The sequence below is a fragment of the Astyanax mexicanus genome, unplaced genomic scaffold, assembly GCF_023375975.1.
Source record: "Astyanax mexicanus isolate ESR-SI-001 unplaced genomic scaffold, AstMex3_surface scaffold_41, whole genome shotgun sequence".
In the NCBI taxonomy this organism is placed as follows: Eukaryota; Metazoa; Chordata; class Actinopteri; order Characiformes; family Acestrorhamphidae; genus Astyanax; species Astyanax mexicanus.
The window spans coordinates 1,005,960-1,033,434 of NW_026040051.1; the positions used below are offsets into that span (position 1 = coordinate 1,005,960).

A 27,475-nucleotide genomic window follows, 5' to 3' on the forward strand; every position below is an offset into this window, starting at 1 on the left:
CTGTATCTAATGCTGCTCTGAGGGTAGTGACCACACTACTGTATCTAATGCTGCTCTGAGGGTAGCGACCACACTACTGTATCTAATGCTGCTCTGAGAGTAGCGACCACACTACTGTATCTAATGCTGCTCTGAGAGTAGCGACCACACTACTGTATCTAATGCTGCTCTGAGAGTAGTGACCACACTACTGTATCTAATGCTGCTCTGAGGGTAGTGACCACACTACTGTATCTAATGCTGCTCTGAGAGTAGTGACCACACTACTGTATCTAATGCTGCTCTGAGGGTAGCGACCACACTACTGCATCTAATGCTGCTCTGAGAGTAGCGACCACACTACTGTATCTAATGCTCCTATGAGGGTAGCGACCACACTACTGTATCTAATGCTGCTCTGAGGGTAGCGACCACACTACTGTATCTAATGCTGCTCTGAGAGTAGCGACCACACTACTGTATCTAATGCTGCTCTGAGAGTAGCGACCACACTACTGCATCTAATGCTGCTCTGAGGGTAGCGACCACACTACTGTATCTAATGCTGCTCTGAGAGTAGCGACCACACTACTGTATCTAATGCTCCTATGAGGGTAGCGACCACACTACTGTATCTAATGCTGCTCTGAGAGTAGTGACCACACTACTGTATCTAATGCTGCTATGAGGGTAGCGACCACACTACTGTATCTAATGCTGCTCTGAGAGTAGTGACCACACTACTGTATCTAATGCTGCTCTGAGAGTAGTGACCACACTACTGTATCTAATGCTGCTCTGAGAGTAGCGACCACACTACTGTATCTAATGCTGCTCTGAGAGTAGCGACCACACTACTGTATCTAATGCTGCTCTGAGGGTAGCGACCACACTACTGTATCTAATGCTGCTCTGAGGGTAGCGACCACACTACTGTATCTAATGCTGCTCTGAGAGTAGCGACCACACTACTGTATCTAATGCTGCTCTGAGGGTAGTGACCACACTACTGTATCTAATGCTGCTCTGAGGGTAGCGACCACACTACTGTATCTAATGCTGCTCTGAGAGTAGCGACCACACTACTGTATCTAATGCTGCTCTGAGAGTAGCGACCACACTACTGCATCTAATGCTGCTCTGAGGGTAGCGACCACACTACTGTATCTTATAATTGTAACTACATAACTGTGTTTCTATAAATAAAGCAAAGAATAGCTCTGAAAATGTATATACATAAACAATAGCTTACTAATGCTGCTGCTCTGAGAGTATTAGCTACAAAATCGGTTCAATAGCTAACCTCTCTTAAACCTCAAAGAGAGTAGAACAAGTTATGCAGACAGTACTTAGTAATATTCAGAAATACTGTTAGCTACTAAAGCTAAAAAACAACCCAAACCTATTGTTAGTTAACGTTAGCCATTAAGACACAACCACCAGCACAGGTAACCCTGTAATGTGATAAAAAATAATGACGAAACCAATATTTTTACCGTTTTTAAATAACAGAGGGTGAGCATTTTTTAGCTACTGAATGTGCTTAAAATGTAAAAAAAAAAAATGAAGCTTACCTTTTCTTTCTCAGCAATGCAGCTAAATCCCACTTTAAAAATCCTGCAACATCCCGTCTTCAGTCCTCAAATAATTTAGCGCCAGATTTCAAAAGCGTTGCTTCCGGTAATAAGCTCTCACTACCAATCAGATCCAAGCTTGGCTGACTGGGCGCAAACCAATGGCATTCGGGAATGTGTGGAAATAGGGGCGGATACCCGCGGGGTAGACCCGCCCCCGGGGTGCTGCTGAGGGCAAAAAACCCAAACGAGCATGCTAGAGCAGTCGCCATTTTTCCGACTGAGGTGGGGAATGTGGGGTAACAATAATTTATAAAAACCTGTAACAAATGGCCATCTTAATACTCAAGATGTGTACACTCTTTCAGGACCTGTCTGACCCTCCTGATGGACAATATATTATTATTTGACTTACATATATAATCATTTATTAACATACCAATCATATATACTCATCAATTTATATATCCTATGTATGTAATCCATTTTGTTGATCCATATCATGTGTGAGTCTTCATACCTTTTGTAGTTACACCATCATTTATTCATCTGTTTTGGTGTTATAGATGCTATGTATAATCATGTATTTCCTACTACTCTGTCATATTTGCTCGCATTTATGTATGCAAATCATGTCGGATCAGCATGGCTTGATATGGGCTTGGGACTTATAAATAGCACGGAACCTGCACCTTAAAAATGTTAAAACTTAGTTCAAAACTTGATCTTTATTTACTAGATAACAGCAAATAACTTAATCATACCATCGTTGATCCGTGGGATTAAATCCCACGGAAGGGGGGAGTGTGGGGCCCTAATTAAGATATTAGGGATCAATATATGTTATAATACCCATATATTAGTACATTTGGCCATATATGAGCGAGTTCATTGAGTTCAGTTAAAACTCTGTCTGCTCTTCCTCAGTAAGGCCCAGTCTGTACCAGGCTGCTGTGAACTGAGGGGGAGACAGATAAGAAATATGCTTATCATACCAGGTGTCTCAAGAGGCCCAAGCTCCCACGGGAAAAGCTGGGCAGGAGAAGGAAAGGTGGAACCAAAAGCCCCCACCTTTGTTCACCCAAATACTGTATAAAAGTGTGTGCATTCCTCTGTATTATCAGAAGACTGAATCCTTCTGACTGAACCTGGCTGATTTCAAGACAATAAAAGATTAACTTAGAACTTCGAAGAACTCCGTCTTCTCCTTTCTTTGACTCAAGGCACTCGTCTGTTTTTATCTTCTTTCTTTTGAATTTAAAGCTTTGTAGTGATGCATGACTAGATAACTTTTAAAGAGTCTATTTTAAGCTAGCCCAAGGCTTCCCTTTAAGGGAGGACTTAAGAGTCGTCAGATTACGAACGACAGGAGTCAGGCTGATGTCAAAGTGTTCAAGGAAAATGCCACTGGTTGATGGGGTTCGAGAAACCCAATGCTCTACCTGTATGGGTGAAAAATTATATCTTCATTAGCCAGTTTGTCTTTATAAAACATTTGAGAGAAATGCAAGGCATTAAGGACAGCAAGAAAAGCTACCTTGAAGTTCAGCACAGCACTCTCTGCCAGTTGATGCTCCTTCAGCAGTATCGCCTCACAGACGTACCGGAACAGTGTCTGCAGACTCTCTTCCACCTGTTGTCCCATTCTCAGTCTACGACTGATATCGAGGACGCCAGGTTTCGCTGACTCGAGTACTCGGTCGTAGTCGTGCGTTGAAGATCTATCAGAGAGATAAACATGAAAGACAGGAAAAAAAAACACATTAGAATAGAGACATGAAAATAAATATGAACTTTTAACTAACAGTGCTATTTAGAAAGTGCCACTCACTCGTCAGCAGCAGCCAAGTCCAAGCGAGTGGCCATGGGCACGTTCGGACTGCTGGCCCTCAACTCTCTCAGGAGAGTAATGGCTTTGATCCTCTGTGCCGTCTGTATGTATCTATCCCTGGCCTGGTCGGACAGGTCCCGATGGCAGCTGGTCAGATGGCGGTCAAGACGAGACTTCTGATACCCACATCCCGGAACAGGACACGGAGATGTCAGGATCGACACTTTCTGATTCGCCAGCTGAATCAGGATCTTCTTCTCCTCTACGTTTTCCACATGATGTACTGTGGAAAGGTGCGCAGAGATGGAGGACAGCACCTTCTGGCAAACTGGACAGGGAGCCATCTGAAATAAATGAGCACATTTTTAAACATAGGACAAATAAATTGTGCTATCCAGCGCTTTGGAGTAGGTGGAGTAAGTGTATTTTACGCACGTACCAATCAAAAAATAAATATATAAGTTAACCGAAACTCATGACAACAACATCTTTTGAAACACACATTAGGTTACTTAATGTCAATCCATACCTTGAGTCAACCTGCTTTCTATGGTGTACACTTAAAAAAACTTGCTTGTTTTAACTAGCTTTAATCATAGTTACACAAGGTAACTTGCATTTTGACGTTTCAACTTGCCTGGTCAATTCAGCTTCATTTATTCTGCATTTTCTGTTTAGGTAGCATCATAATCTATATTAGTGCTATAGGTAAATTTTACTCACCGGAGATTCTTGATCCTTGATCAGCAACGGAGAACAAGTAGTCGGCAGTGTAGCTTCAGCGGTGTGTTCCTGGATCAGCAGCGGAGATTCAGCAGTCTGTTCCTCCAGTCTGTAGGGAAAGAAGTGAACTAGTGAAGAAGTGTGCTTCTACTTATACCTGTATAACGGGGGGCGTGTTCACACCTCAAGTGCTTAACATGTGAATAGCTGATGGGTCCCTAAAGTGTCCTTACGAGGCTGCTGATGGAGGAGGGAGGTACTCTAAAATTTGTAAGATTGGGTTTTAAGATTTTTAAAAGACAAAATTTCTTTAAAATTACAAGTTTTCGTTAATGACTACTACTTATATAATATACAAATAATTCTACAGCAGGTTGTTATACATCTATAAACATACAAATGAATGCAACTGTTGAAATTAAGAGGTAACTAATAAGGTAACTTGCATTTTGACGTTTTAACTTGCCCCGGTCAATTCAGCTACATTTATTCTGCATTTTCTGCTTAGATACACACCAGTTTAAGGATAGCATCATAATCTATCAGTGCTATCTATCAGCAGGTAAATTTTACTCACCAGAGCTTCTTGGTTAACACACCTCCTAACTCCCCAACCAAAGGTTTTAGAAATGCCAAAATGTGTCAATCTGTCCGTCTAGTCGCCCTTATAAACCTTATAAACATACCGAGAAATACATATTATTTACCATTATTCAAAAACTTAAAATATACTCTTTTGTGAACAGAGACCATTTGGTGAATGAATACCCTAACTCCCCAACCACAGGTTTTAGAAAGCCCAAAATGTGTCAATCTGTCTGTCTAGTCGCCCTAATAAACCTACTTATACCGAGAAATACCTAGGTGAATAGCTGATGGGTCCCTAAAGTGTCCTTACGAGGTTGATGATGGAGGAGGGAGGTACTCTAAAATTTGTAAGATTGGGTTTTAATCTTTTTAAAAGACAAAATTAGTTTTAATTCAAAAACATGAAATATACACTTTTGTTAACACACCTCCTAACTCTCTAACCAAACGCTGGCCCTTATAAACGCACTGACGCAAATAAAGCTAAATATCTCGGCCACAGTAAGTCCTAAAATCACCAAAATTGTATGGCTATATCGGACAAATTTTACGATGTTAGCTAGTAAAACCCTTCATCCATATAAATAGTTCATTTTATATGTCTGAAAAAAAATAAAAATAGAAAATCTGAAAAGCGCCTAAAATGTTCCTGTTTTGTTTTTTTACCATATTTTGGCCATTACATGTTCAATTGAATAATTAAAGTGTCTTAAATGAATTGTGTAAAGGCTTTTAAGTAATATTAATTCATAGATTTGACTCTGAATTATTTAATATTAGAGCGATAAGCCTTCAAATGTGAGTATGTAATTTCAGGCGGAAAATGGTCAAAATAGGCTTGGAGCTTAAGAGGTTAACCTCTTAACACGCCCTGGCCCGCCGGCGGGCCAGAAATGAAAAATAATATATGGATGTGTTTATGAATAGTTATGAACACTTATAGGCTCATTATAGACAAACAATATATAATTTTAAAGCTTAGAATATCTGCTTTTTCAGTTATTTAGCCTATTTAGCAGTATCTCCTTTCAGAAAATAAACATTTAGGGCGAAATATGCCTTGGTTATGAATATAAGAATACATAACTCTCATATTTGCGTTTATAGTTCGTTCATATTTGATCGAATGCGGTCATGTTATACACCATTCTAATCGGTTGGCTCTCCTGATTCCGAAACTGTGCTCTGTTTTACTGAATTAGAGCTGAAAAAGCGCGTCGAAGCGCATGTTTACAGTTAAAAACTGTTTGTTTACCGCGGCGGGAAACCCCACATCCCCCTCAACACCCCTCAGCGCTAGCCCAAGCTCTTACCTTCAAAACGCGTCCAAACTTAAGAGTCAATCCAGTCTCCTATAATCCACAGTTTTATCCCACTAGTGCTTGAAAAAATTTGAGGAGGAAAGAATATATTCTAAATATATTCTCGGTTTTCAGCCAACAGTATGGAAGCCCATTCCCGCCACCTAAAAAAAATAAATAATCCAGCAAAATGTTTTTTTATTATTATTAAGTAAACTGCTATCTCAATATTTTGAGATACTAAGTCAATATTTTGAGATACTAAGTCAATATTTTGAGATACTAAGTCAATATTTTGAGATACTATCTCAATATTTTGAGATACTAAGTCAATATTTTGAGATACTAAGTCAATATTTTGAGATACTAAGTCAATATTTTGAGATACTATCTCAATATTTTGAGATACTATCTCAATATTTTGAGATACTAAGTCAATATTTTGAGATACTAAGTCAATATTTTGAGATACTAAGTCAATATTTTGAGATACTATCTCAATATTTTGAGATACTAAGTCAATATTTTGAGATAGTATCTCAATATTTTGAGATACTAAGTCAATATTTTGAGATAGTATCTCAATATTTTGAGATACTAAGTCAATATTTTGAGATACTAAGTCAATATTTTGAGATACTAAGTCAATATTTTGAGATAGTATCTCAATATTTTGAGATACTATCTCAATATTTTGAGATACTAAGTCAATATTTTGAGATAGTATCTCAATATTTTGAGATACTATCTCAATATTTTGAGATACTATCTCAATATTTTGAGATACTAAGTCAATATTTTGAGATAGTTTCTCAATATTTTGAGATACTAAGTCAATATTTTGAGATACTAAGTCAATATTTTGAGATACTATCTCAATATTTTGAGATACTAAGTCAATATTTTGAGATACTAGTAGACTGTACAGAGACAGTGGCAGGTGAGACAAAGACGCAAAATGGATACTATTATTGGGGACTACTTCAGACGTGGATTCACAAATCATGAAATATTGCTGCTTTTAGAGGAATCACACAATATCAAAATAAGCCTCCGGACATTGGAGAGAAAGCTACAGAAGAAAAAGCTTTGGCGGAGGAAATACAAAACAGATATAGCTGAAGTGGCATCCTTCATTGACCAACAGCTGCAAACGTCCGGAAAACAACACGGCTACAGATGGATGCACCAAAAATGCTGGATGGCTGGGATAATAACAGACAGAGAAACTGTTCGACAGCTGATGCGACTGATGGACGGAACTGGGGTAGATCTTCGGGCGCGCAACCGTTTGAGGCGACGTGTGTATAGCAGTCGTGGGCCAAACTACGTATGGCATATAGATGGGTATGACAAACTAAAACCTTATGGTATTTGTATCAATGGTTGCATAGACGGCTTTTCAAGAAAAATCATGTGGTTAGAAGCATACAAGACCAACAGCGACCCTCGTGTTATCGCTGGTTATTATATTAATGCGGTGGCTGAAAATAATGGATTTCCCCAAAAAGTCAGATTGGACCACGGGACAGAGAATACACATGTTGCAACGATGCAGGTGTTTCTGCACAGTGTGGAGGAAAACGCGTCAGAGTGCGTCACTTTAGGTCCAAGCACTGGCAATCAAAGAATTGAACGTTGGTGGTGTACTTTGCGGAGTGAATGCACTCAGTTCTGGATGGATCACTTTGATCAGCTGAAAGCAGATGGCTATTTTGACGACGGCTTCATTGACAAATCCCTGATCCAGTTTTGCTTCCTAAGTATAATACAGGTACGGTCTAAATATTTCCTATCAGCAGAGATTTTTTTTCTAAACTGTGTAATCTATTTTTTAATCCCTGCTAAAAATAAATGCAGTTGATTTTTAGCAGAGATTATATTTCATTATTTAATGATTTAATGTACCAGAAAATAGAATTAAATAAATAGCAGCTTAATTTAGCAAATTATAAAATACTGTTTTACACCCAACAAATTGCGCACATTACACAACTAAACCCATAACAATCAGTGTTTTTTTTTATTATTGGATAGTTTTTTCCCTCTATGTCATCCATTTTATTATTAAAAGGACTGTGAATTTCTGATGTGTATAATATCTGTTATTAAATAAACCTTGCCTTGAAATTACAACATCATATAAAAGGTACTTTTTATATTTACTCAGGTTATATTTGTCTGATTAAAAAATTTGTTTGCTAATCTGAAAAATGTAAATTTGACAGCAGAGCAAAAACAAAATAAATCTGTAAGGGAGAATTTTTTTTCACAGCAGTGAATGGTGACAGGTCTCCTTGCCACTAGATAAATAAATACACTTGCAGATTCGTTGTATACAGTATACAGCTGCATTTTGCATCTATGCTTTCACTTGTGAAAAATAAATGTAACTTCCCTAGAAATAATTTGGCTTTAGAACTGATGTTCCACTAAGAACACTTCAAAAATACAGACTGCATCTGGAAGACATGGAATTAGACAAACGACACACACACACACTAAAAAATGATGTCAATGTTCAACAAATTTGATAAGAAAAACATTGTTGCCATATTGGTAAGAGTTAACCAACATTTTCTCTTGTCTATTGTTTAGGAGGAGCTTACTGCTGATCCATGTTTTTGCTCATTTTCATGCGATTTGCACTACTATGCTATCACACTGGATATCTTAAGTTTTACATATAGCACAATGACCAGTCAGGGCTTAAACTGAAGTAGACACTTGGGACAAAACAGTAATTCACTTTCAAGAGGTAATTTTCATTATTTAGGATCTATTTGAGAACATTAAATGCAGAGGAAAATGTAAAAAAAACAAAAAGCGCCTATTATATTTTGAGTTTATAGTGTGTGTATGGATGTTGGTGATTATTAGCTAATCATTCTCTACATTTCCTGGTTTATTAGGGTCTTGTCAAACAAAGTACAAAATTTGAAAACATTATTTTGACAGCATGGAATTTTATACTGCATTATATATAAGGTGTCCACCAGGCGTCACCAAAGGCTTAAAAACCTCTCCAGAGCGCCCCAGTCTGATACAGAGGTGAATCTGTCTCTATAAAACAACATTTTAATATTTTTTTGTTTCTTTGTGATAAAATAAATTAATGTGAGTCCATCTCAGGGTAATATTAATATTTTTTTGATGAAATGACACATAAAATCACATGTTTGCGCGCTGTGTGCGCTAAGGAGTTTTAGCGTTTGGAGAGGGGTGTTTTTTTTGTGACTTGGTGACGGTTTGGCATGCCCCTCCCCCAGCCATTCGGAGACCAATCAGGGCAAATTACGTATCAGTGTTTTCGTCTAAGGGTGGACTATTGGTTGAAATAGGTGTCAATCACTTTTGTGACGCTGGAAAAAGCCTATGATCTGATTTGATTGGACAGCCCTGAACACCAGCGCGATCCAGCGCTCACGCCATTGGTTCAAAAGACGATCACTCAAGAAAAGTAGTGGATTGTAGACCAATAAAAACCACTGAATCTAGAAGAGGACACCCTTAGCTTTGTATTCACGTACAACTTTACGGAAAATATTCCATTGTGTAGTCGCTGGGAGCTTGAGAATATGACGTTGCGGCTGCGCTGAAACTAAACGCATGTTTTTGAGGAGCCGTGAGCAGGCAAATAAAGGACTTTATGGATATTTTACCTGCGGTTCAGTGCTGTATTGTGGATGCTGTGATAGTAAGTGAATTTTCAATAATATAATATGATGTTATTTTATACACTAATATTATTTTATAAGGCTATTTTGTTGGGGAGGCGTGTTTCTCGTGTAAACAATGTGAAAAAACAGGCTGTTTTCAGTTGGCGATTTCTGGCGACTGGTTTCATGTAGATGGCTGTAAATTTGCATGCAGGTAGTTAAAGTAGTACTAATGAATATGAGTTGGTTAGTTGGTCGGTATGTTTAGAATATTTGACGCTTTTAAGCGTTCTAATTTACATAGTCAGAACGGGCCCGCCGGCGGGCTAGAGGGCGCTTCTGCAGTAAGAGGTTAATGAAATCGCATTCGCCTGGAATGACCATCGCATCAGAACAACCAACAATCCCCGGGCTCCCAATGGCCGGCCTTCTATAATGTATGCGGTTCCTAACCTGTATGGGGCACAGACTTATCTTCAGCCAAGTGACCAAACCAAGGTAGAGATTTGCAGGGCGGACTGTTGCTTTAAGGACTATCCCTGTGATGAAGACGTGTTTGACATTTGTGTAGAACTTATGGCTGAGCACAACCTGTCAATGTCTGATGATGTTTTTGAAATTACTGACCTTTATTTGAGACTTCGTCAGATGCTTCATGATGGATTGGAGGAATAAACAGTACTGTTCCTAGCATATGATGCTGTTTGTAGAAGCAGTCTGCATGTGTAGGTGCTTGGTTTTATACACCTGTCACCATGTAAGTGATTGTAACCTGAGTTCAATGATTTGGATGGGTAAGCAAATACTTTTGACAATATAGTGTATTGCCATTGATGATGATTAACCTTTGGTACATTTAATGCATTTACCTATACTGTTTATTTGTGCATTTTCTAATAAAACGGCTACATTCTGAGTTGCCAGTTTATTACAATTTTTTCTCAAACGTACCACATAGGGTGTACTCCATTACTTGCTTGTATTTACTGCATAGCTTGCATTAGTAATACCCTAGTGGCCAATGGTCAGTGTGAAAATGGAGGCCCCCTTGTAAGGTTTTAATTTTTTTTTACTGTCAGCACTGATAATAACATCATCTATACCTGAGCATTTGTAATATTACCCAAACTTATCTCTGTGCCTCTGTAATCATGCAAAATTACCTATAATCTCTGCTTATTCCTGCTTTTTGCCTAAAACACTGGACCAAGCAACCACATCTCCACAATTACCCCTAGGAAATAATACCTTTATCAGAAGTGTTTTTATATAGAAATAATTATATAAGAAATATATGTCTGGAAGCCTGTACTAATTGTCAACAATATACTGATTTCACAAACAATACATTATAAATGGAAATACAATTTTACAGATGGGAATAAAATTTGTTAAGACCTTCAAGTAAAACTTTGAAAAGGCGACCAAAACACAATGTTAAAAAAGGTAACGTTTATTAGGAAAATGCGTGCACCATAGAATTCATGGTAACAGGCGAACACTTTTTTTTCTTGAAATACACAAATAAGAAAACATGGAAGCAGATTCAATGGAAACAGGCAATATGACAAGTAACATTTAAGCCATGCATGTCACACAATTGCCATTTGATGAATATCTCAACATAGTCAGAAAACATGTACCCAAAGGGCCATTTTTTTTTTATGAACAAACATTCAGTGTAAAAGGAATGTTAAAACCTGACATAACCTAAAGGAGTGTAACAGAATATTCACAATGAGCATAAACAGAACATTTTCAATACTTCAAAATATGGTAATGAGATTGTCATCTGTACAAAATGACAGCATATTAGCTCATAGAACAAATTGACCTCCCCACATTTAGTAGGCAAATGTGTGCACCAAAGAATTCATGGTAACAAACGAACACTTTTTTCTTAAAACACTCAATAAAAAATGCAGAAGCAGATTCAATGGGAACAGATATTAAGACAAGTGACATGTAAGGCATGTCAAACCATTGGCATTTGGTGAATTTCTCAACATTTTCAGAAAACATGTACCCCGAGGGCCAAATATTTTGTTATGAACAAACATTCAGTGTAAGAGGAATGTTGAAACCTGACATAACCTAAAGGAGTGTAACAGAGTTTTCACAACAATCATAACCAGAAAATTTTCAATACTTCAATATCTGGTAATGATATTTTCATTTTTCATTTATACAAAATGACAGCACATGAGCTTAAAGGACAAACTGCCCTCCCCACAAAAACACTGATGGCAGTATTATAGAAAACACTGTAATTTTGTGGACTATTTTATACAATGTCCATCACCCATACATTAGATTCCAAGACTTTATTCATCTCAGAGCTGAAGTCTGGGTAGCTGTCGTAATGTTCTGACAGTTCCAGTACACAACCACATGTGTGTGCCACAGGTCTCCTCTGGAATCCTTGAATTTGTGTGAAATCAATGGTGATCGTCTTCCCCAGAAACAGATCAGAACCTGTGCAGAATCGGAGGAACAAGCACAGATGATGGGGATCAGCATTCCTCAAGTAGATGGTAAGGTGCCTCTGAATCTCTTTCTGGCGGTCATCCATTGTGTCTGGGAAGGCAAGTGACTTCAAAATCTTTCTCCCAGTTGGCTGCAAGGTGCCATATACTGTTAGGAGGTCTTCAAAGTTATGCCGAACTGGACTGAGAATTTTTGCCCACTGTTTTATTACGTAGGCAGGTTCCTGGATTAGTGTTTTGTGTGCAAGTTCTTGGAGGATTTCGTTTACATTGCTCGCTGTTGGTGCTCTCCTGCAGCTGTGGTTATCCAAGATCTCAATCAATTCTTCTTGGTCAGTGCTGTTAAAATCTGATCGCCATGTTTCCAACACTGCACGCTCTGATTCAGACATGTATTTGAGGAAATTATCCACTACATCGCTCTTCACACATCCAAAGGCAGCCTGTTCTAACACAACTGGTGCAATCTTCACAGGAAGATACTTCTCCCTTGCCCATCCATATTCAATTATTCGCCCTACACTCTCCCAGTGCTGCTGTCCATAATCATGACGAAGGAAAGGAACTCTAAATATATTTCCCATAGTACATTGGTCATAGAACTCATTCCAGAATTCTGAGAGACAATCTCTCACAACTCCCCCATCATCATATGCCTTCTCAAGTGCTCCATTTGGAAGTACAAGCTGGATTCTGACATCAACATCTTGAATTCCATCTTCACAGAAATGTTGTATGAGCTCTGGCAGAACCTGTCCTCTGTGGACAACCAATATTCTCTTTGTTCTCTCACTGGATGGCATATTTTGTAGTGAAACAGGCAGTGTCTCATCCAGATTCTGATGCTCATGTTCAGAGAGGTCTCCCATAAAAACAATGTTGCTCTCCTCTGAAACATCTTCAATGACACTGCACACATCCTCAGTCGAATACAGTGAAAAACCCCCATCATTGACAGTGCTTGCAAAAAATATCACTTCTGAGCTGACTGTTTCAACACTTGCTGATGAGGCTGAAGCAACATAAAAAGAAGAAGCAGAAGAGGAATTCTGAGAGCTTTCTGGTTTCTCCAAAGCAGGAGCCAAATCTGTGCTCTGACTGTTTGGAGTGTCACTTCTTTTTTGCTTTGTGGTCAGGTAAAACCGCAGAAGAGAGAGTTTTGTGTCACTGTACAGTTGTCCAACTGTGGTTATGCCATCAAATGTCAACTCTTGGTAATCCTTGAGATCAAGCTCAAAATCTGTTATGGGCCCCAGAAGACTTTTCCCATCTGGAAAGAAGAGATTGACCGCTTGCTCTATCAAATCTTTCTTCTGTGCATCCTTTGAAACTTCAACTTTTCTTGTTCCACCTCCACGCTTTGTCCTCACCTGCCTGAAATTTTGATTTTCGTTATCATAGGTCATCCATCCTATTTCTACTTTTCTCATGGTCTTCAGAGCATTCCTTTTTTGAGAGGGTTGACCACTGTGCTCTGTATTCTGATCTCCATCATTGGAAAGTTTTCTTCTGGATAATCTGTTTCTCAGCCGATCAAAAAGTCTTGATTTCCGAGTTTCATTGTGGTTACCTTCACTTCGCCTACAAAATCCCATTACTGCTAGACGATCACCATATGATGGTAAATAAGTCTTCAGCTGCTCATCGGTCATCAACACTATAGTGCTTCTATCAATCTAAATAAGAGAGAAATTGTTATGGGAGTGTTATTTTAGTTAAACAACCTATTCACTGCTGATGACATTTTGAGATACTAACATTTATTTAGAATTTCCTGATGGCACAATAAACCATTGAGTTAATTTCTTTAATAGATCAACAAATGTTCTTGTGTTAAATTTAAGTACCTTTTCCTGCTCCATTGTCCATATTGTTTCCTCAGGAACCTTTCTTTCTCTCAGGAACTGACTGAGGTCATCCATTCTGTGATTACAAATTATAAAGTAAATACACTAGTAATATACATGCATTATAAACACATATAAACCTTGGGTAGCAGATTAGCTATGATGATGGGAAGTGAGCACTCTTCCATAAATTATTTATTTAGTTAATCGTCAATATTATCCAGTGCTATATGACACGCTACAATAATAACACATCAGAGACCCAACATGTAACAGGGTGTCCTGCAACGCATGGTGCTATTGCCATATAAATATATAATATACATATAATAATACATACACCTATAACATCAATAATATCTAATAATATCTCAATATTTCACTGTATTTTTGCAATAATGATATTGTTGGTGATATGAAAATTTATATTAATTTTAAGAATGTACTACTACAACAAAATAAATATTAAAGTTTTGTTAAATATAAATATGAGTTTCATGCTGTCAGGTGACTAAAAAAAATGAGATTAATTAATATAACTGTATCTAGTCGATCACTTCTTGCTAGGTAAGCTTTTTAGAAATGTGCACTGCAATTGAATTTTAGCAGAGCAGTAATTCAAAGAATGAATAACAGACATAAAAATAAATTTCAGATGGGACATATTATGCACTAGACATATTTAGGTCATTCTAATACCAAATACCCTGAATAAAACAATTGATTAACAGTCCCTTCGAATTGCAGAAAAAATATATTTTCACTTATTTCCGATTTGAACTGGAAGATGAACATTAAGTCTGAAAACCTTGTCTAAATGCTCAGCGTTTAATGCCACCTCTTTTTTTGTATTGTGCAGTTAGAAATTGCCCCATTAAGGGTTCTGAATAGTGCTGTTGTGGTGTGCCTCATTCACTCAATTTGAACCAGAACTGTTAATGACACCTTAGCCAAAGCGCATCAAGAAAGGTGATTAATCAGAGTAAAAAAAAGTAGTGAACTAATTTGACTGTGATAAATCAAAAATAATTCACACACACGTTCACACACATTCTGCCACCTAGTGGTGTGAGAACAAAAACAAAACGCATATGGCTGAGGTGCAATGAGGTTAAATATTCCTTAAAAGTTTATTGTACTTTTTAATTGTATTTTACTATAATTTATACAGACTATATTATTATAGAGTTAATACAGGTTTATTCTAATTTTGCAAAAGTTCTATTGGAGAAAAGCAGTAAATAAACAGGCACTTACGGACAAAATATAAACACTTTTCTAGGACACCCAGTACAGTGACATACATTAATCTTATCAGCTTCATTGATCATATAAGATACTTTGTAGTTCTATAATTGCAGACTGTAATCCTTCTGATTCTCTGTATACTTTATTATCCATCTCTCACTCTGCCCTTAAATGCACAGGACCATTACATTCACAGCCCTGCAGTGACCCTGGCATAGTGTTAGTGTGTTGTGCTGGTAAGAGTGGATAAGACGCGGCAGTGCTGCTTGCGTTTTGAAACACCAACGTGTCACTGCTGGATGGAAAATAGTCAATCTACAGAATCCTGTGAGCAGTGTCCTGGGTAAGAATCTTGTGACCACAGATAAAAGACTGGTTGGTTGGTCAGTCTTCAAACAACTGACCATGTGTGCTTCAGCTAGGCTGTAATAAAACATGAGGTCACACTTACTCTTTATGACCAACCAAACTACACATCAAACCTTAAGATCTGACTCTACCTACTCTGTGGTGCACCTGACCATGAATTAATAAAGAAAAGGAAGGGTAACAAAAATACAAATAAACAGTTGGACTACAGTCTGTAAAATCAGAGGACTGCAAACACACCTTTATGTTAGGTAAAGTTGGTTAGTGAAAGTAATGTAATGAAGATACAAATCACACAATCTTAGTGATTTGGGCTCTGCATGCCACAACACTGGATTTGAAACGAAACAAGTGAGATGTTATTAAAGTGTAGACTAACAGGTTTCATTCAATGGGTTGTACAAAAAAAATCCAAATTTAGTGAGGACAAGATGTTGGGTGATGCTCAAAAATATTGGACGGGGCTCACTCATTCCAGAAAAAAAACCTCAATACTGGGGTGTTACCTGTACCTGTGCATGTTCATTTATCTGCTCCAGAAAGTCCTATTTCTTGGCAGTGCTTCTCTACAGGGGCAAGCTGTTTGTGCATGAAGTAACTAAAGGCATTCATTACAAGAACACAACATTTGGACAAACTGCATCTGTAGGTTTATGTTTATGCTAAGCTTATGTTTGCATGTGTGTTGCTGACTAACCTGCAGGCTCCTTTAGTCTCTGTCAGAAGCGTAATAAGCTTTATGTTTCAGGGCGACATTTGGCAAACTGGAAAACCACCATTAGTAAGCACACAACGTTGAGCCAATATAATTCAGAACTGTAAGGCAATAATAGTAACAAAAGCACAGGATTATACTTCAGGATAGCAATACCAGCTGTTTATACCAGCTTGTTATAAAGTGATAATGTAAAAAAAGACTGACAATGGCAGGAAGCAGTAAATAAAGAGGCTTCTAGCGCATTGTAAGGTAACGTAGTTAACTATAGCTAGTTAGCTATTGCTAGTCAGCTAGTTAACACAACAATAACTTTGCTCTCTATGCATGCCAATCGTGCTTTTTAATGCCCATGACCCAGCACAAATACTGTGCTAAAATTGCCACCAAACTCACATGTATGCAGACGGAGATCCGATTCAGATGTGACTGGTTGCTGAGATTCATTTAATAACACACTGGACTATTTTAGCGTGTTAAAGAGTGTGGCTGTGGCTCCGACTATGCTGTATGTTATATATGGTAGTAGGCTTCACTGGAGGAAAAAAAACGTTTTTTTTTTTTCTTTACAAAAGCAAACACACTTGCTATCTCAAAATATTGACTTAGTATCTCAAAATATTGACTTAGTATCTCAAAATATTGACTTAGTATCTCAAAATATTGAGATAGTATCTCAAAATATTGACTTAGTATCTCAAAATATTGACTTAGTATCTCAAAATATTGACTTAGTATCTCAAAATATTGAGATACTATCTCAAAATATTGAGATAGTATCTCAAAATATTGACTTAGTATCTCAAAATATTGACTTAGTATCTCAAAATATTGAGATAGTATCTCAAAATATTGAGATACTATCTCAAAATATTGACTTAGTATCTCAAAATATTGACTTAGTATCTCAAAATATTGACTTAGTATCTCAAAATATTGAGATACTATCTCAAAATATTGACTTAGTATCTCAAAATATTGAGATAATATCTCAAAATATTGACTTAGTATCTCAAAATATTGACTTAGTATCTCAAAATATTGAGATAGTATCTCAAAATATTGAGATACTATCTCAAAATATTGACTTAGTGTCTCAAAATATTGAGATAGTATCTCAAAATATTGACTTAGTATCTCAAAATATTGACTTAGTATCTCAAAATATTGACTTAGTATCTCAAAATATTGAGATAGTATCTCAAAATATTGACTTAGTATCTCAAAATATTGAGATAGTATCTCAAAATATTGACTTAGTATCTCAAAATATTGAGATAGCAGTTTACTTAATAATAATAAAAAAAACATTTTGCTGGATTATTTTTTTTTTTAGGTGGCGGGAATGGGCTTCCATACAACAGCGTCAGGCCGCAGATATCATTTGTCAGTCGACCTCTTCTACGACACCTAGCTCGTCCCTGAGTCCCGGAAACGACGTCACCACAGTTTTTTTTCACATGCTTCAAAATAAAAGTCAACTTGGCCGACTGCTCATTGTACGAAACCACGGTTATAACAAGCAACAATAGTTTAATGAACTTTATACTTTACAAATATATTTTATACTTTTTGGGTTTGGGGTGCCTAGGAGATTCTAGGTTTGACTGAGATGTAACGTTTTTGTGGAATTTGAATATTAATATATCTGGTTAGCGAACTAAATACCTAGGAGATTCTAGGTTTGACTGAGATGTAGGCAATAGGTTTGTGTTGTAATATAAAACATTCATTGACAAAATCGGCTAACTTAGCTAGTTGTTTTGATTGCTAGTAACCTGTTACATTTTCTAATAGCATGCTTGTCTGTGTTTTAATAACACTATAAAATTGCTTATTTTCAGAAAGATGCAATAAAGTATGCACAATAAACAAGCGGAAAAATAATTCAAGCAGCGACTTTATTAAAAAACAACAACAATAAATGAACAGAGGACAATTAAATGTAATAAAAGCAAGCATTCTTTTTTTTAAGAAACTACAGAAGGAAAACCAAATATAAATAGGAAAACAATGTTAAAAAATAAATAAATAAAATACAGAAATAAAAAATAAATAGAAAAAGAAGCAAAAAAAAAGACTAAACAAAATAAAATTAAATATAATAATAATAATAAACAATGGGGAAAACAAATAAAAGCAAGCATTAAGTTTTCATTCTTTAAAAATACTACACAATATAAAAGGTTTCTATTCAAAAACAATGAAAACTATGTAAAAGCAACAAAAAAAAATTAAAGCAATGTACTGCACAAAAAAGAAAATTCCCATCCCTTAATATTTTAAAATGTCTTTTGCTGTATGTTTTATAGCGTGGAGAACTGAGAATGGCCTCTCCGGAGTGGCGGTCGGCCTCTTCTTTTTCTTCTGGTTCTTCTGGGCCTTCTTCTTCCTCTTCTTCCTCTTCTTCACTGTCCTCTTCCTCCTGTACCTACTCTTCCTCCTGTACATCCTCTTCCTCCTCTTCATCCGGGCCTCCTCGGTGCTAAGTGGCACATAAAACTTGGAGGCTACTGCCTCCGAGTGGCACATGTACCTGCGCACCGCCGCCTTTTTGGTTGGTGAGAGGCTTTTAGTCTGAAAAATAAGAAAACAAAAGCAACTAATTAAAATTAACGTTCAGCCCCTTCAAATTTATCTCTCACGTCCAATCACTTCCAGGATAAAATGCTCCACTCCACTGCACCTTGCCGGGAACATGCAGTCCTGTTCTCGGTAGAGCTTGTGCCCGATAACCTGGTAATGTGTTCCCACACCTCGCTGCACCGTGTTCAGCATCAGCTCCTTTGATATACCATTTCTGAAAGGCTGCAGGTCGTCTTTCAGGACACTTTTTCTTCTCTCCTTTCTTTAGGTGGTAGGGACAAGTGCTTCGGATATGTGAAGCACACGACCGCCCCCTTGTGGCCTGCAGTGGTCCTGCGGCCCTAGCCCCTCCCCCTCCCTCGCAGGCCCCTCCCACGTCCAAAGCCCTATGTCACATTTACTCCAATGAATTAATAACCCTTCGCTTTCCGTAAAAAAACAACTGGGCCCTATCTCCTTACGGTAAATACTTTTGGTCAAAAAATTTGTGGCATATGGTGCGGCTTGCCGTCCCCAACACATAGGTATAGGTTTGGTGAAAATAGGACTTAAGGTTTAGCCAAAAATGACAAAAAAGCAATTTGGAGATCCGCCACGCTTTCGTGATCCTTAGTCCTAAACATATAAATAAATAAAAATTGCCAAAACAAACTCACCAAATTTGGATATGTTTTTCAGAATGATGAATACAATATGCAAACCAAATTTCGTGACCTTCCTAGCCCTCATGGGAGCAAAAAAGGGATTTTCGGGCCTACACTCAGGCTTCAAAAAAATTAGAAAAAAAAAATCTTGTTCCACACATTTCACTTTTTTGCAATTAAAAAGCTTTTTTAAGTGTAAAATCATCTGGTTAGGGCTTTTATCACCAAAGCGTGTCGGATCTCCAAAGCGCTTTTTTGCATTTTTTGGCTAAGCCGTAAGTCTGACCGCTACCAAACTTGTTGGGGTGGGTCGGCACGCCGAGCCGGACCAAGTGACCAACGAATTAGTGGATTAACCCTTCGCTTTCTGTAAAAAAACAACTGGGCCTTATCTCCTTACAGTAAATACTTTTGGTCAAAAAATGTGTCATCTGGTGCGGCTTGCCGTTCCCAACACATAGGTATAGGTTTGGTGAAAATAGGACTTAAGGTTTAGCCAAAAATGACAAAAAAGCACTTTGGAGATCCGCCACGCTTTCGTGATCCTTAGTCCTAAACACACACATATATATATATATATATATATATATATATATATATATATATATATATATATATATATATATATATATATAACAAAGTGTTGCCAGAGCCCTAGAAATGAAAAATCATGACACTTTGGGACATGTAAGGTAATGGATCACCAAAGTGTGGAGGGAGTCCCACAGTGTTGCCAGAACCCTAGCAATGAAAAATCATGACACTTTGGGACATGTAACGTGCTAGACCACCAAAGTGTGGAGGGAGTCCCAAAGTGTTGCCAGAAACCTAGAAATGAAAAATCATGACACATTGGGACATGTAAGGTAATGGATCACCAAAGTGTGGAGGGAGTCCCAAAGTGTTGCCAGAGCCCTAGAAATGAAAAATCATGACACATTGGGACATGTAACGTGATAGAGCCCCAAAGTGTGGAGGGAGTCCCAAAGTGTTGCCAGAACCCTAGAAATGAAAAATCATGACACATTGGGACATGTAACGTGATAGAGCCCCAAAGTGTGGAGGGAGTCCCAAAGTGTTGCTAGAGCCCTAGAAATGAAAAATCATGACACATTGGGACATGTAATGTGATAGAGCCCCAAAGTGTGGAGGGAGTCCCAAAGTGTTGCCAGAGCCCTAGAAATGAAAAATCATGACACATTGGGACATGTAACGTGATAGAGCCCCAAAGTGTGGAGGGAGTCCCAAAGTGTAGCCAGAGCCCTAGAAATGAAAAATCATGACACATTGGGACATGTAAGGTACTGGATCACCAAAGTGTGGAGGGAGTCCCAAAGTGTTGCCAGAACCCTAAAAATGAAAAATCATGACACATTGGGACATGTAAGGTAATGGATCACCAAAGTGTGGAGGGAGTCCCAAAGTGTTGCCAGAACCCTACAATGGCCAACCCATGACATGCCTGGCACTCTTAAGTGAAAAAGACTCAAAGCATACTTTGACCTAGGGGCTGCCATAGAAGCCCCATTTATTTTGGACTTAGGTTTTGGAGAACTCGGGGTATTTTTTGTTACATTTTGAATGGGGAGCTATGAGGAGAATGACACTCGACTTTTCACGGGGTTCCCTATGTCAAATTGACTCCAGATTTTGGCTACCCCCCCATTCTAAGGGATGCTGATCACAATTATGTAGGTCCCATGTAGGTCACACCTACGGAACTACGTCAGACAGAGAGATGCAGGGAGTTAATTGCTTGTTTCTCCACCAGGGGGCATCCTACGAAACAAATTTGTGTCTCACTGGACTCCACTGCCCAAGACGCATCCAACGGTACCTCATTGGTCTGTCTAGGTTGACCGGAAATTGTGGCTGCCATAGAAGCCCCATTCATTTTGGACTACGTCAGACAGAGAGATGCATAATGCATAATCGACATTTTTCTCTATTCTACCAACTTCAGAAGAGAAGCCCTAATCGTTAGGGTACGTATCGCCAAAGTGTCTTGGATCGCCAAAGTGTTTTTTTTTTACTTTTGGCGAAACCAAAAGTCTCACCGGCACCAAACTTGTCCTGGTGGGTCAGCGTGCCGTGCCGCACCAAATGACCGACTGATTTGGTGATTAAAACACACCTTGCCCTATCTTCTTACAGCAATATTTTGGGTTAAAACTTTTGGTGTCATATGGTGCGGCTCGTCACCATGAACACATAGGTATGTATTTGGTGAAGATTGGGCTTATAGTTTGGCTAAAAATGGCAAAAAAACACTTTGGCGATCCCAGACACTTTGGTGATATTAGTCTTAAACATGAAAAAAACTTAAGAAACACGCTTTAAGGACCTAAAATGCAAACACATGACATTTCCGGACCTTTTAGGATTGGATCACCAAAGTGTCATGTGACGTCACCGTGGGGCAGGGCCATGACACATTAGGACAGGAGTATACACGACCTCTCATTGGCAGAACACTAAAGTGCAAACCCATGACATGTCTGGTACTCTGTAGGTGTGGGGGTCCCAAAGTGTATTCGAAGTCCCAAAGTGTATTTTTGGAGTCCCAAAGTGTTTCCAGAACCCTAGAAATGAAAAATCATGACACATTGGGACATGTAACGTGATAGAGCCCCAAAGTGTGGAGGGAGTCCCAAAGTGTTGCCAGAGCCCTAGAAATGAAAAATCATGACACATTGGGACATGTAACGTGATAGAGCCCCAAAGTGTGGAGGGAGTCCCAAAGTGTTGCCAGAGCCCTAGAAATGAAAAATCATGACACATTGGGACATGTAACGTGATAGAGCCCCAAAGTGTGGAGGGAGTCCCAAAGTGTTGCCAGAGCCCTAGAAATGAAAAATCATGACACATTGGGACATGTAACGTGATAGAGCCCCAAAGTGTGGAGGGAGTCCCAAAGTGTTTCCAGAGCCCTAGAAATGAAAAATCATGACACATTGGGACATGTAACGTGATAGAGCCCCAAAGTGTGGAGGGAGTCCCAAAGTGTTGCCAGAGCCCTAGAAATGAAAAATCATGACACATTGGGACATGTAAGGTACTGGATCACCAAAGTGTGGAGGGAGTCCCAAAGTGTTGCCAGAACCCTAAAAATGAAAAATCATGACACATTGGGACATGTAAGGTAATGGATCAACAAAGTGTGGAGGGAGTCCCAAAGTGTTGCCAGAACCCTACAATGGCCAACCCATGACATGCCTGGCACTCTTAAGTGAAAAAGACTCAAAGCATACTTTGACCTAGGGGCTGCCATAGAAGCCCCATTTATTTTGGACTTAGGTTTTGGAGAACTCGGGGTATTTTTTCGTTACATTTTGAATGGGGAGCTATGAGGAGAATGACACTCGACTTTTCACGGGGTTCCCTATGTCAAATTGACTCCAGATTTTGGCTACCCCCCCATTCTAAGGGATGCTGATCACAATTATGTAGGTCCCATGTAGGTCACACCTACAGAACTACGTCAGACAGAGAGATGCAGGGAGTTAATTGCTTGTTTCTCCACCAGGGGGCATCCTACGAAGCAGATTTGTGTCTCACTGGACTCCACTGCCCAAGACGCATCCAACGGTACCTCATTGGTCTGTCTAGGTTGACCGGAAATTGTGGCTGCCATAGAAGCCCCATTCATTTTGGACTTAGGTTTTCGAGAACTCGGGTTATTTTTTCGTTACATTTTGAATGGGGAGCTATGAGGAGAATGACACTCGACTTTTCACGGGGTTCCCTAGGTCAAATTGACTCCAGATTTTGGCTACCCCCCCCATTCTAAGGGATGCCGATCACAACTATGTAGGTCCCATGTAGGTCACACCTACAGAACTACGTCAGACAGAGAGATGCAGGGAGTTAATTGCTTGTTTCTCCACCAGGGGGCATCCTACGAAACAAATTTGTGTCTCACTGGACTCCACTGCCCGAGACGCATCCAACGATACCTCATTGGTCTGTCTAAGTTTACCAGAAATTGTGGCTGCCATAGAAGCCCCATTCATTTTGGACTTAGGTTTTCGAGAACTCGGGGTATTTTTTCGTTACATTTTGAATGGGGAGCTATGAGGAGAATGACACTCGACTTTTCACGGGGTTCCCTAGGTCAAATTGACTCCAGATTTTGGCTACCCCCCCATTCTAAGGGATGCCGATCACAACTACGTAGGTCCCATGTAGGTCACACCTACAGAACTACGTCAGACAGAGAGATGCAGGGAGTTAATTGCTTGTTTCTCCACCAGGGGGCATCCTACGAAACAGATTTGTGTCTCACTGGACTCCACTGCCCAAGACGCATCCAACGGTACCTCATTGGTCTGTCTAAGTTGACCGGAAATTGTGGCTGCCATAGAAGCCCCATTCATTTTGGACTTAGGTTTTCGAGAACTCGGGGTATTTTTTCGTTACATTTTGAATGGGGAGCTATCAGGAGAATGACACTCGACTTTTCACGGGGTTCCCTAGGTCAAATTGACTCCAGATTTTGGCTACCCCCCCATTCTAAGGGATGCTGATTACAATTATGTAGGTCCCATGTAGGTCACACCTACGGAACTACGTCAGACAGAGAGATGCAGGGAGTAAATTGCTTGTTGTTCCACCAGGGGGCATCCTACGAAACAAATTTGTGTCTCACTGGACTCCACTGCCCAAGACGCATCCAACGGTACCTCAGTGGTCTGTCTAGGTTGACCGGAAATTGTGGCTGCCATAGAAGCCCCATTCATTTTGGACTTAAGTTTTCGAGAACTCTGGGTATTTTTTCGTTACATTTTGAATGGGGAGCTATGAGGAGAATGACACTCGACTTTTCACGGGGTTCCCTAGGTCAAATTGACTCCAGATTTTGGCTACCCCCCATTCTAAGGGATGCCGATCACAACTACGTAGGTCCCATGTAGGTCACACCTACAGAACTACGTCAGACAGAGAGATGCAGGGAGTTAATTGCTTGTTTCTCCACCAGGGGGCATCCTACGAAACAGATTTGTGTCTCACTGGACTCCACTGCCCAAGACGCATCCAACGGTACCTCAGTGGTCTGTCTAGGTTGACCGGAAATTGTGGCTGCCATAGAAGACCCATTCATTTTGGACTTAGGTTTTCGAGAACTCGGGGTATTTTTTCGTTACATTTTGAATGGGGAGCTATGAGGAGAATGACACTCGACTTTTCACTGGGTTCCCTAGGTCAAATTGACTCCAGATTTTGGCTACCCCCCCCATTCTAAGGGATGCCGATCACAACTACGTAGATCCCATGTAGGTCACACCTACAGAACTACGTCAGACAGAGAGATGCAGGGAGTAAATTGCTTGTTTCTCCACCAGGGGGCATCCTACGAAACAGATTTGTGTCTCACTGGACTCCACTGCTCAAGACGCATCCAACGGTACCTCAGTGGTCTGTCTAGGTTGACCGGAAATTGTGGCTGCCATAGAAGCCCCATTCATTTTGGACTTAGGTTTTGGAGAACTCGGGGTATTTTTTCGTTACATTTTGAATGGGGAGCTATGAGGAGAATGACACTCGACTTTTCACGGGGTTCCCTAGGTCAAATTGACTCCAGATTTTGGCTACCCCCCATTCTAAGGGATGCTGATTACAATTATGTAGGTCCCATGTAGGTCACACCTACAGAACTACGTCAGACAGAGAGATGCAGGGAGTTAATTGCTTGTTTCTCCACAAGGGGGCATCCTACGAAACAAATTTGTGTCTCACTGGACTCCACTGCCCGAGACGCATCCAACGATACCTCATTGGTCTGTCTAAGGGGAGCCCCTCTAACGCATATCTGGAGTTTGGGCGCGCAGCGCCCCCCGCTGGAAAGAAAGCTTTATTTCAATATGAAACCAAACAACGGTCTTGCTGGGTCTAAGTCTGAGAGCCTCCTGCATTTACAAGTGGATTACAGAGGATGAAATTTCCGGGGGTTCTATGGAAATCTCGGTAGTAGTAGTTGGCTAAAAATGGCAAAAAACCACTTTGGCGATCCCACACACTTTGGTGATACTTAGTCCTAAACATAAAAAAAAACTTTAGAAACACGTTTTAAGGACCTAAAATGCAAACCCATGACATGTCTGGTACTCTGTAGGTGTGGGGGTCCCAAAGTGTATTCGCAGTCCCAAAGTGTCAAAAACAGGAAAAAGCTTCAAAAACTGCTCAGCAGGCATCAGAAGTGCACCCTCTATCATAATCGACATTTTTCTCTATTCGACCAGCTTCAGAAGAGAAGCCCTAATCGTTAGGGTATGTATCGCCAAAGGGTCTTGGATCGCCAAAGTGTTTTTTTTTTTACTTTTGGCGAAACCAAAAGTCTCACCGGCACCAAACTTGTCCTGGTGGGTCAGCGTGCCGAGCTGCACCAAATGACCGACTGATTTGGTTATTAACCCTTTGCTTCTGGAGGAAAAAAACACCTTGCCCTATCTTCTTACAGCAATATTTTGGGTCAAAACTTTTGGTGTCATTTGGTGCGGCTCATCACCCTGAACACATAGGTATGTATTTGGTGAAGAATGGGCTTATAGTTTGGCTAAAAATGGCAAAAAAACACTTTGGCGATCCCACACACTTTGGTGATACTTAGTCCTAAACATAAAAAAAAACTTTAGAAACACGTTTTAAGGACCTAAAATGCAAACCCATGACATGTCTGGTACTCTGTAGGTGTGGGGGTCCCAAAACTGTATTTTTGCAGTCCCAAAGTGTCAAAAACAGGAAAAAGCTTCAAAAACTGCTCAGCAGGTATCAGGGGTGCACCCTCTATCATAATCAACATTTTTCTCTATTCTACCAGCTTCAGAAGAGAAGCCCTAATCGTTAGGGTATGTATCGCCAAAGTGTCTTGGATCACCAAAGTGTTTTTTTTTTTTTTTTGGCGAAACCAAAAGTCTCACCGGCACCAAACTTGTCCTGGTGGGTCAGCGTGCCGTGCCGCACCAAATGACCGACTAAATTGGTTATTAACCCTTTGCTTCTGGGGGAAAAAACACCTTGCCCTATCTATTTACAGCAATATTTTGGGTCAAAACTTTTGGTGTCATTTGGTGTGGCTCATCACCCTGAACACATAGGTATGTATTTGGTGAAGATTGGGCTTATAGTTTGGCTAAAAATGGCAAAAAAAAAACACTTTGGCGATCCCAGACACCATGTCTATTAAATGTTAGTTGAATGTCAGTTGAGCATCAACAGGGCCATAAAGTGGACCATCCAAGTAAAGTGTTACCATAAATTGTGCTATCCAGCGCTTTGGAGTAGGTGGAGTAAGTGTATTTTACGCACGTGCCAATCAAAAAATAAATATATAAGTTAACCGAAACTCATGACAACAACATCTTTTGAAACACACATTAGGTTACTTAATGTCAATCTATACCTTGAGTCAACCTGCTTTCTATGGTGTACACTTAAAAAAACTTGCTTGTTTTAACTAGCTTTAATCATAGTTACACAAGGTAAGTTGCATTTTGACGTTTCAACTTGCCTGGTCAATTCAGCTTCATTTATTCTGCATTTTCTGTTTAGGTAGCATCATAATCTATATTAGTGCTATAGGTAAACTTTACTCACCGGAGATTCTTGATCCTTGATCGGCAACGGAGAACAAGCAGTCGGCAGTGTAGAGCTTCAGCGGTGTGTTCCTGGATCAGCAGCGGAGATTCAGCAGTCTGTAGGGAAAGAAGTGAACTAGTTAAGAAGTGTGCTTCTACTTATACCAGAGCTTCTTGGTAAACACACCTCCTAACTCCCTAACCAAAGGTCTTACAAAGTGCAAAATGTGTCCATCTGACCGTCTAGTAGCCCTTATAAACCTACGTATACAGAGAAATACCTATTATTTACCCTTATTCAAAAACTTAAAATATACAATTTGGTAAACATAGACGCTTTGGTAAACAAAT

The 27,475-nt window shown here is 39.4% G+C and overlaps 1 protein-coding gene across 1 annotated transcript; it reads right to left on the minus strand.

The window, feature by feature from the left end:
- Window positions 1-2,454: 2,454 nt before the first annotated feature.
- Window positions 2,455-27,228, minus strand: LOC125794537 (uncharacterized). Its single transcript, XM_049473608.1, has 5 exons — window positions 27,144-27,228; window positions 3,385-3,728; window positions 3,091-3,274; window positions 2,918-2,995; window positions 2,455-2,511 (listed from the first exon to the last, which is right to left on the minus strand). Exons 2-5 carry the CDS (start codon window positions 3,726-3,728, stop codon window positions 2,455-2,457), a joined length of 663 nt encoding a protein of 220 aa, XP_049329565.1. The 5' UTR covers window positions 27,144-27,228.
- Window positions 27,229-27,475: the final 247 nt, after the last annotated feature.

Bases quoted from the DNA above. Each gene is read 5' to 3' on its own strand.
- LOC125794537 (XM_049473608.1), bottom strand. From the start codon at position 3,728: ATGGCTCCCTGTCCAGTTTGCCAGAAGGTGCTGTCCTCCATCTCTGCG. The intron at 3,275-3,384 runs GTGAGTGGCACT...TCTCTCTGATAG, and splicing joins GACTTGGCTGCTGCTGACGA to ATCTTCAACGCACGACTACG. The intron at 2,512-2,917 runs GTTCGTAATCTG...TCTCCCCCTCAG, and splicing joins ACATCAGCCTGACTCCTGTC to TTCACAGCAGCCTGGTACAG.